Source organism: Tympanuchus pallidicinctus, unplaced genomic scaffold, assembly GCF_026119805.1.
Source record: "Tympanuchus pallidicinctus isolate F22 unplaced genomic scaffold, pur_lepc_1.0 scaffold5, whole genome shotgun sequence".
Classification (NCBI taxonomy): Eukaryota; Metazoa; Chordata; class Aves; order Galliformes; family Phasianidae; genus Tympanuchus; species Tympanuchus pallidicinctus.
Window position 1 is genome coordinate 36,968,908 of NW_026294769.1, and position 11,757 is coordinate 36,980,664.

Here is an 11,757-nt window from a genome sequence, read left to right on the forward strand (position 1 = left end):
TTGAGTTTGCATACATAGAGTTTAGGTAGCTGTGACATTAATATAATGAAAAGTAGCTGATTTTTTTTTTTATTATTTTATCTGACAACATTATCTGTATTCGTTTTTTCCATATTTGTCTTCTTCATCTTTTGTTGGCTTACACTGTCCTATGCAGAAACAGTGAATCTTCAGATTAATAACCTGAGAATATCTGGTATAATGACAGCAATGTTGAGTGAAAGTAGTTTGGTCAAGAAGGTGGGAGGATGATTTGAAGATCAAGATCAAGAGGATACACTAATATTTCAATCTGGAAAGTGGAATAAGAGTAAATTGTGTTTTTGTGCATGGATAAGTAGTTGTGGCTCAAATTTGGATTTCTTTGCTTTTTTGTGATTCAGCGCATCTGCTTTTCCCTACAGCTTGCAGACGTAATAGCTTGACAGAATATTTCTTCAGGTTTCGTAGGATTTATTTGTTTGTTTACTTGAAGCTGTGTGTGCAATGTGCACTACTTTGCTTGATAAAAGTGTGTTCAGACAAGCGTATGACTGACAGCAGAGTATTCTAAATACGAAAACAACTAGGGACAGTTAGATGTGCAGAAAAGTCTGTGGGTTCTCTTCCGTTTTATGGCAGTCCTACAGACCTATGGCGATTTGAATGTGCAAATTCTCAACAGAAGTTGAGGGAATGTTTTGTCTGTCAGCAGTTCTCTTTGAGCCTTTATCTGTTCATTAAATTTGGTTGTGACAAGGCTAATCTGCCTGGTAACTGTTGTTCCTGATGAATCCCTTTGCATCAATATCCCTTAAATTCAGCTGCAGCTATTAATCAAACATTTATAAGTTCATCACATACCAATATCAGCCCACTGTGTTTCACACTGCTTCAAATTCCACTTTTAATGTGAACTCTGCTTGTAACAGAGTCAGCATGTGACTTTTTTTAGCCTCTGATCCACATCCGCTGCTGGGGAAATAGATGTGATCACAAGAGTGTGACTTCTGCCCTGCACAGTAACAACACAAGCCATCAGTGTCTTTAAGTAGCTTCATAGAATTTGGTTATATGCATGTATTTATGTCTTCTAAATAAGCTGCATTACTTGGATCCTCTACCTAAGTCACCTTAAATGCATGTAATTTTTTAAATTGTGTGATCAGAGAGATATCATTAATTCGCTGCATGATGTACCCATTGACACTGAAAGAATTATGTTTCATGGCAAGTAGTATCTAGCATTCGTTGACTTGTTAGTGCTCATCTTTACTATCAAATTAATTTATGTAATGTTTCATTGCTAACAGCAGTAGCAAACCATTGGGACCTTCAGCAGTTGTGCCATTTCCTCACACGTTTTCATTGAAGGTCCATTGAGCAGTGGATCTTCCCAATGTGTTACTGTTGCAGAAACACCTGTGTCAACTAGTAATAATAACTGTATTAATGCACTGTGAAAATTCAGTGTGAGCAGCCATAATTATGATGTACATAAGAACTTTCAGCAATAGGATTACCTAATTGACTCAAACAATTCTCAAACTGCAATATTTGTTTTAATAGACTTGCTCTGTGGACACATAGGTGGAAAGACAGTCTTTCCAAATATAACACAGAGCTGATATCACAAATATTTGTAAGATCCACTAAATATTTATATTTTCATCTTAAGCCTTAGTATTATTTTATAGTACCAAAGGATAGATGTTATTAATAGATTGCAAATGAAAAGTAACAATTTGAGCAACTGATGCTTCTTATTCAGACATAGTTTCCTTAATTCCTTGTTTCCTCATCTTTGACTTTCTCCTGTTTTTCCATCTATGATAAATTTTCTTATTTTGAAATTTGGATAGAAGGGGAAGAAATCTCTGGCACTGTAACAAACTACACTTTTCCTAATGTTTAAAAATGAAAGTATCTCTAAACAGAATTTTTTTAATGAATACAGATGGCAGGTATGCGAAACTTGGCTCAAACTTCATCATCTTTATTGTGAATTGCTACTTAAGGGAGTTTAAAGAAGCTTGTAAGCAATTAAAAAATCATTCTGAACATTTCCAAAGGACATCTGCTCAGGTTGTAAGAGAGTTGAGCAGAACTCCACCCGTTTCATACGTTGCTGGGATACTCTGTGTGTGTAGTCTTCTGCTTTTAGGCCAGGCAGTTGTTCCATCTCACACATAAGGGATTTCTGAATGTCTCCACAAAGCTTTTAAAGCAATATCTTCCAGAAAAACTCAAGAGGAAGGCTCATGTAATTTTTAGAATTTTTACCTTTTTTTGTTCTTGTTAAATTCACGATACTATCAATATTTCTTTATACAAAAGCAAAGCTGTCAGCACTAAATAACCTGGAAATATCAGCACTAGACAAAAACACAAATAGGATATACCACAGTTCTCTGTTCCTGGTTTCAGTGCAGAAATCTACATAGGCAGTGAATCAAAGCAAAAAGATCATAAATCTGTATCACCATCCCTACGTGCATAACATCAGTGTCTGCTTTCAAACGCAGCACGTTCTTATTGATTAAATGCTAACATCAAAAAACCGTACTGAAGAATTCCTAGAAAAAATCCATCATCATTATGATCCCATTGATAAGATAAAATCAATGAGACACAAAGGAAAACATTTATATGTGTATATATATATATATATAAATTTGGTATGTTTTGTTTTCATCTTGTTTCTAAGAAAATCTCATCTGAGGAGCTGTAAAAAAAAAAAAAAAAAAAAAAAAAAAAAAAAAAAAAAGGCAAAAAGGCAAATTAAAGTAGAACAAAAAGAGCTTTCTCTAATATTTTTAATAAGATCAAAATTCCAAGTATGTTCCTTACTTTTGGTACAAAAAAATAATTGCCTCAGTGAAAACAGAGCCAGAATATCTCTGTAGTAGCACTTTATGAAGTTTTTTGTTTTGTTTTCTTTTTTAACTAAAGATTAGAGTAGGTGAGATAGTAGTTACCACTGTATGGTGACATGACAGATAAACATGACATATGTAGAACTCAGCGTTACTGATCTTTGTGGGTACATGCAGCAGTAACCCAGAGGTATGTAGACACAATGCACTCATTCCATTGATTGATTTATTAAAAGAAATCAATCTGCAAAATGCACCAGATTTGCATATTTGTATATGGCTGTCACATTCCTTCCTCTTTAGCAGGCAGAACCTCATACTTCTGTGCAGCCACTTTACTCAGAAATTTGTTCATATTAGCTTTCAAAAAAATATTTATGGAATAAATAACGCTGTCCCTTAAGTGCCTGTAATCTAGAACTATCAGATACATCAGAAGGATTACATCAGACTATTTCCATTTAAAACTCAGTTCATTCCTAGGTGCATGTTTGTGATGTCTTCTTTTGCTTCATGATTAATCTTTCTTTTTTCACTTCCAGGAGCTGGAGTTTTCCAACCTGTTTGCAGTCCTTCATTGTATCCATTCGTTCTTTGCAGCCAAAGTGGCTTGTTTGGACCCTTTGTACGTAGGCAGTCAAGCAACAGCTTCTGCTGCTCCCACAACTTCTGGTACTGGCAAATTAAAGTATACAACTTGATATCTCACATTACAGCACTGCCATTTATCAAAAAGACTTAATGTATAGATATTCATAAGATGTGAAACTGGTGAACCTGTACATGGAAACCAATTCTGGAGACAAGACATCTTGCAGCGTCAGCAGATAGATGGTCACGTGGGATCATAAACTCATTTCTGTTCTGCAAGACACCAGTAAATAATCCTCGCAGAATCCCCAGAATAGGATGGATATGCTTTTAGTATGATCTATTTGTACTTATTTAGTGCTTTAACCAACACTGGAAGCAAAGGAATAAATAATGCAATGAGGCATTTCGGTATCTAATAAAATTTTCAAATTGCTGTAATAACACACAAAAAGAATTGTCATTTTCCTGTTTTCAAATGTTTTTATGACAATATGCTAAACTCTGAGTATGAACCTAGTACCCAATGATTATATTATAAATGACATAAGAGAAAGCGACAAGCATTTAGTACATAATGATGAGGAGATGAGCATGAAAAGACATTTGTGTAAGTATTTCTTCAAATAAGAAAGCACTTTAAGCACTGTTATAATCCATAATTATTTCCATACCTGGAGTCATGGTACTTTTTCTATTTTGTTCTTTTAGCATTAGCAACAAATATATAGCCATATTGACTGACACAGTTCAAAACAAAAACCCTACAACCCCACTTCCATGAGTAAGTTCCTCTTCTTCAATTAAAAATATTATAATATTAGTTTAAACGTAATGACAAGTGAAAGTTTGTAAAATATCATTTCTACTATTTACTTCCTCAATTTTTTGGAGAACTAAGAATCTGATTTTTCCTCACATGATACAGATGTTGTATTTGCTTCAGAAACAATCCACATAATGCATTGTTTCCATTATTAACCTTGATTTCACTCATAAGGTCTCAAGAAAATAGACATTCAATATTATTTTTGAAAAATGAGTCAAACCATTGAATTGGTAGTGATTTCTTTTTTTATATTATTAGTAAAAGGCAGGAATAAAATAAATAGCCTTTAATGATGGAAGCAATGACAGAACGCATACTGTCTTTGTATATTAAAAAAATACTACATCACCCATGACCATATAACAGAAATAGTAGTTCCAGGGTCTCATTTAATGATCAAATCTGAAAGAATTTTACATTTATAACTAATAACTTATAAAAATAATTTAATGTTGTGCTACTACGTATCAATGAAAATGGCCAAACGGTGGAGTTATAGCTGAAAGATCAAAACAAGGTGAGGTTTGTTTGTTTGTTTGTTTTTTGCAGACAAAAAAAAACCTAAAAGACTGCAAAAAATGCATTTGTTGCACATTCAGAATGTGTAGAATATTTTAAATGATGCTTTCTGGGATTTCTACTTATATTATTGAAATCTGTATTTCCTTTTTTTCCCCCTTCTTATAAAAGCACATGGAAGATAAGAGTTAAGGATACAATCTCTCTTGTGTAACTGGAAGACAAACTATTTCCCATCCATTTTTACATATTAAAAGAAGAAAAAAATCAGCATTGAATCCAGAGGAAAGCTTTTTCCAAATGGGAGCAATTCAAATGTTAAGTGGGGACAAAAGATGAATGAACTGTTGGGGTAAATCATGCATCTGTCTTTTTGCTTTGCAGTAGAGGTATTTGGATTTATGTGTATTAGAAAGCGTCCTTGCAAAATGGAGACTGAAGGTAAAGTTGATTCTAGTTCAAAACAATCTGAAATGCATTTTCTGGGAATTCTTTGTCATTGTCACAGGACTACCAGTATGTTCTTACTCCTTAGTAGAACTCCAAGTGTTACAGGATTTCATAATTGTGTTCCACATTTATTTTCCATGTTACATACAATGGAATCATGTCATAATCCAATGATTAAATGTTTTAAGTGTCATCAAAATCCAGCATTTTCATAGTCATTATCCTGTTTACATGAATCTTTCCTAAATAAGGGGGTTAGATCTTAGTCTCTGCATGACTTGTGAAACTGCTGTGGCTATTGAGTTTATTCCTGAGAGATTACAGGCCCCAAATGTTTTGAATCCAAAACTGCAACTTTCTGAGAAGTTTGCTGATGACAACTCAGATGTTCTTCTTGTCAAAAAGGCATGTTCTGGAAAGACAGTTTTGACAGACCACTGTCAATGATGAAGCTTTGTATTCTGTGCTCCCAAATCATCTCATTCTGGTGAGCATTGCATTCAGACATCCAGTACAGGCATGTGAATGTCTCTCTAAGTGCTCTGGTGGTAGTAGAGGAATCTAAAATTAATCAGTTGAATGTTTTCCCTTCAATTAGCTCAGATGATGTGCACAATGGCACCACTGAAACCAAGGGTTATTTAAGGGAGATTGTTTAATATGGTTAAGTGAGCATAGCATTTATCTGAAAGAGCAGAAACTATACTGTTGCAAATTGATGTAGATTAAGGCTTTCCATAATTTGACAGAAAAATAAATAAATAAATAAAAGTTGCTACTTGTGCAGAAATGTCTTTATGCCGTGCACTTTTGGGGCCTGGACTCTACCAGGGTGTTCTACAGAACTGTCATGTATTTTGTTTGTAGAAACGCTGTATGCATCAATGAGAATTTTTTTTTTTTAGTTGGGCATTGAATACACAATATTTAAGAGGCAAATAGACACACAAAAAAAGAACCTGCAATTTTTATATTTGTTTGTGTTTTGAAACTCCATATTACAAAGATCTGAACTTGTGAAGCATAATATTTTTAGTTTCAAGAAAATAAAGGTGACCTTGGGAGAATATAAAATGCTGTGGCCTTGACTACAGGTCAGTACTGGCTTGTAAGTGTGTGATTCTGAGGGTCTTTGCACTGACCTCCGATTATTCAGAGGTGGCTGCATCAGGCTTGCCCTCTCATAGCAAGTAAAAGAGAAATTCAGCCTTGAACCAATGTGAAAATTTTAAAGTCTGTGTCATAAAACAGGAAAATGTAATTTTAGTGACTATGTTTTTTATTTAAATACAAGAAGACTCCAAATTAAAGCATAGTTAACTTCATATGCATATGTCAAAACCAACCTCTATGTTGCAAGCTATCATTTAACATATCAAATATAATGAATACAAGTATTTTGTAAGTCAGCATGGCCCACTGATTACAAAGAAAAAAATAAAATTATAATAAACTGTCAGCTCTTACTGAAAATCTGTATGCAAATAAAAGCAAATATTGGAAAAAAAAAAAAAAAACAACAACAAACCTTATTTCCCACAAAGTAAAATATAGTTTTTCTTTATGACATCATAAATAAGTTAAATTAAAAAGTATATGTCTTTATACTTAGTACTGTGCCTATTGAAATGATGTTATATAACATACCGTAAATATACATTCCTCAGTACACAAAATGTATTTGATTTAATTTGCTTTGCTTTATGATGGAAATTTTAGATAAGCTGGCCTCCACGGAATTAACCATATGTTAGGTTATAGTGTTATCATAATTTTGTTATGAACGTGTTGCAGATCTGTAGACAAGTTATTCTAGATTTCATAGGTGAATGAATATATTTCATTTCCTATATCTGTTTAAAAACACAGTTCCAGAAGGCACTTTTGAAATAAAGATCAGGATATTATAAAATATTGGTCATTTTATTTTCTTAATAAAGTGCAGCAAGAAGTTTGTAAATTGTAAGCCAGTTATTTTTTAAAAGAAATAATTTGACATTTTGGCTGTTTAAACTAGAATTCATAAAAATGTAATATAATAATATACAGTATCAATATACTTTGAGATGAGATTCCTGAAACATATTGTTTTCCAGCTTAGTTCTTGATCCCACAGAAACTTTGCTTTATATTTATTTTATATGCTCTGACTTTATCAGAATATCTCACAGTGCACAGACCATGAGTAAGTCATTGTGGTTACTACTGCTTTTTCCTTTAAATATGATTTCTTTTATGCATTGCCTTAAGATGTTTCTTACATCAAGAGAAATATTAAAAAGGCTAAAAATCTCATGAATGTATAGTTGCTGCCCTTAATTCAACAGCTTTGCTACATATTGTTGTCTAAGTACCCACAGTATTCTCAATGCCAAAAAGAAAGTACAATTTTCATCCTGATATAGCAATGCCAAGTCAAATGTAAATGTATTAATATTAAACACTCACCTATGTACTGCACTTTTAGTTCCCTTATAGAATCTAGTCCCTGAGAAAGTGTTTTGTCTCAAAAAAAAAAAAAAAAAAAAAAAAAAAAAGCTGATTTTAATATGTTCATCTTTGGGGCAACTTAAAATGTTCAAATTTGGGCACTCACCCAAGTTACTTAAATTTAAATACCTATCATAGACACCTAGGATAGGACTTGAAGCCCTCAAAATGGCAGGGCACGGCCGTTTTGAGGTAGGACCATGACTTAGCAGCTCTTAAGGTGTGTGTCTCCCTGGTGTGATGAAAGAGGTGCGGCCACTTTTGTGTGTTCACTTGTTTTAGGAATGTGCTTTTGAAGCCAGGTTCCTGCCCTCTGCCTGTTACTATGTTGTTCTTCATTTGCCAGAACAGTCTTTAAGCACATGAACTGGAGTTTTCGGCTACAACTAAATCAGCGTAACACCAATAGTTCCAACTCCTAAGGGGCTTTCAGCTCGTACAACCTAACTAAAGCAAGACCAAAGCCAGAATTCCTTTAAATTGCTACAGCTGCTGGATTAAGGTGAGTGTCCTTTCTGCACAGTGGGTGATACCCATGTACGGTGGAAGGACCTCCTTCATTTACAGAAGGTGACTGGCAAATGTTCAGGCTAGGTTCATCTGCATTGCCCTCTTCCGTCACTCCAAAGGGAAATAATTAAGGGTACATTATGCTGCTCAGCCCTCTCCCTGCTGCGTCTCTCTTCCTGTCTATCAAAAATGCATACTTTAAAATTCACTCAGAGTGCTCCAAGAACACTGCCCCATTCTCTTTGCTCTATGCAGATAGTGGAGCTGCACTCACTCAGCTATGTAAGGGAGCCTCTAAATCTGTAACATAGTCAGGGGACAATATTCAGGCGTTATGGCAAAGGCATCTGTGTACCAGAAGAGTGTTGTGGTCTGTGATCAACATTCAGAGTAAATTGAGTAAAGTCATCTTCAAGCTTAAGTGCTTTCTTGGCTAGGAGGGCTCTTAAGTGCAATTTTAGTATTCCTGGAATAAGGTCCATAAGGTCAATAAATTTTTATTTTTTTGGCTCCATTTTCCCATTTTCAGGAAGTTTAGTGAGAATAGCAATTCATATTCTGTCAGAATAAGATGGAAAATCAGGGATACTGAAATAAAAAAGAAATTTCTATTCAGATTCTGTAAATTGTTACAGTACATTACATACTCTGTTAAAATATATTGAACAATGTAAAACTAAATGCATTCATTTAGCTAACCTAGTCAGTTTTCATTGCAACTGTATGCACACCTCCCACTTTCAACAACTCACTACGAGAATCTCAATCATATGTTACAGAAATGGCTTTATTATTGAGTATATACTAATATATAATGCATAGTGTGTGTGTATTTGTGTGTGTATATTAGTATATACTAATGGAAAATATTCAGTATATATTAAAGAAAGTTCCATATTAGGCACAATTATAAAACAGAAGCATAAATCCATGAAGCTTTACATTTAAAATCTTAATCTTATATTACTATAAAGAAAAATATGTATATTAGTTGAAGAAATGGCTATTTTTGCAGAACATGCACAATCTGGATATATGGTAATAGATTAATGAACATTAACTGATTTACTATTTCATACCTCCAGGAATTTTGATTTTTTTTTAATTATTCTTATCCTTAAGAATATTTGCAATATATGTCATAAGTTTTAATTTGTTATGGATAAAAATGACTGAAAAATGTAATAGAAAGTGCTATATATTTTATAAATATTAAAAATTGAAGATAAGTATTCAATTTATTTATTTCATTTTCAGTTACTTTTTTTTTGTGCTTGTTTGTAATATGTATTTGTGACAAACATAAGTCGCCTAGTTGTTAAAGCTCATTAATGTACCACTAATAAAATGCTATCTTGTGTTTTGTTTTTGTTATGTTTTATTTTGTTTCTTTTTGTAATGGAACGTAACAGAAAAAATATAGAAAATAAATACTTTTTTAACTAATCTTTTGCATTCAGTCATACAGTGTATGAGTTTTATATCATTGAAAGTCAAATCTGTGAGATCAAAAAAATACTTGAAGAACCTGGGCTGTTATTGTCATCTCCCACCACCATGTTCAACTGCTTAGTCATTTCTCACAACCCTCTTACAGATGTCCAACATGTTCCTTTGCAGCACTTTTACCCCAGTGCCAACTGCACCCAGTTTTATAGTCCACTGTGACATTATATAGTATGGGATATATCTATTTGTCCAGTTTGGGTCAGCTGTCCTGGTTCTGTCCCTCCACAGCTCCTTTTACACCCTGAACTCCTCACTAGGAGAGCCACAAAGTCTTTGATTTTGTGTAAGCATTGCTCCACCACAATGAAAACATCAAGGTGTTATCAACATTATTTTTCTCTTAAATTCAAAGCACAGCATCATGCCAGCCACTGTGAAGAAAATTAATTTTATTCCAGCCAAAACCAGAACATTTGTGTACAGATATATCCCAACAATCAATCAAGATAAAACTGCAAGACAGATAAATGCAGAGAGTGCCTTACTGCCCAAGGGGCTCAGGAAAACAGTTTTGAGAATGAAAACTGAGTGCCTCTGATGTAGGAAAGAGCTGAGGGCACAGAGGCTATGGAAGAATAGGTGCACTTTGGTATTCTTGGGTAACATGCTGTAAATCAAAAGATAAATTTATCTCTAGAAGAAGAATGAGGAAAAAAATATGATTTTGGAGACAGTTTATGAAATTCAAAGCATTTATTCTTGTGTCATTGCTACAGTGAACAGGACACATTACATGGGTCATGTGATTATGGTAATAGTTATATATGACTTGTCTGGAGATTAGTTAAAAATCAAGAGGATATAAAGTTAAATCTATTCATTTTCCTAAAAGACACACTATAGGAGACATAGAAACAACAGCATCTGGCTAATGTGTCTTAAGAGCCCTGCCACCCCATACCCCTGGATTTTGCCCTGTAAAATAGTAGTGGTTGAAGACAGTAGTGATAACAGTCACTTTCTTATTTTTCTGGGATTCTGAAAGTGAATCTGGAACCTCCTTCAGACTTTTTTGCTGAAGAACTGAAGGCTAGGAAGACTTTTATCCAGATACTGAGCCATCAAGTGGGCATATGTCCAGAAACAGGTGTTTCAGCAAACACAAAGAAGCTCAACAAAATACCAAAAGCCTGAGTGAAAAGAGAAGAAACTTCCTACGTTGCTAGATCTAAACTCTCACCTTTCTTTTATAAACAGATATATGATAGAATCTTTTAAGCTAGAAGTCTTTTTTTCCCTTTTCCAGAGTCTAGTGAGGGAAGAGAGAGCATCTCAGATATGTCAAGTCTCTCAGCTTAAGAGAGGAATAGAAATCAAGATGTAGTTTGTTGTAGCTAATGCAGTGCTACCAACTACAGCAAAGGCTCCGGAGCTGAAGGCAGTGCTTTGGTCAATTTACATTCTGTTCACACTCAAAGCCAAATATTTGCAAATACCATGAACCTAAGGCTTTCCATCAGTTTCTGTGGGGAAAAAAAAGAGCTTGTACTATGATAAAAATGGAAATTCAAAGGCAAGGGGAACTCAGATCTGTGTGATCTGTGCTTCCAGTTGCACAGAAATATGCACGGAGCAGTTTCCCTATAGAAAGGTACAGGCCCAGTCGGTTGAGTGGTATATAAGAGATCTGAGCTGTCGGGGTGGCCTAGGGGAACCTTGTGTCCAACTGTGAAGGACTGAGGGGATTGTAAGATGGTGGGAAATTCTTCAGAGGAATGTAAATTTAGGAAGAGCAGCCTAAGTCACTGAATCTTATCCAGCTTTCTCAGGCAGTCGTGTCATATAAACCCTCTCACAAATGTTTAAATTTTATCTTAAAAGTAATTAGGCTTTTTGGCCCTCCTCCTCTTGTTGGAAAACCTTCCAGAATTTCACTGCTCTGATGGCTTGAAACTGTCTTCAAATTTCCAGTCTAAACCTATTTGTAGCTAGTTTATATCTATTTGATTTTATGCCAACATTATCCCCTAATTTAAGTAATTTTTGCAGTCCTGGTATCAGTTT

At 34.3% G+C, this 11,757-nt stretch overlaps 1 protein-coding gene across 9 annotated transcripts in view; it reads left to right on the plus strand.

Annotated features, from left to right (window-relative positions):
- Positions 1-7,819, plus strand: part of SNTG1 (syntrophin gamma 1) — a 325,426-nt gene extending 317,607 nt beyond the window's left edge. For all 9 annotated transcript variants that reach the window (XM_052704127.1, XM_052704124.1, XM_052704125.1 and 6 more), the window contains one exon: positions 3,398-7,819. In XM_052704127.1, the coding sequence (XP_052560087.1) occupies positions 3,398-3,556 (159 nt within the window). In that variant the 3' untranslated portion in view covers positions 3,557-7,819. The remainder of the gene's footprint in view (positions 1-3,397) is intronic.
- Positions 7,820-11,757: the final 3,938 nt, after the last annotated feature.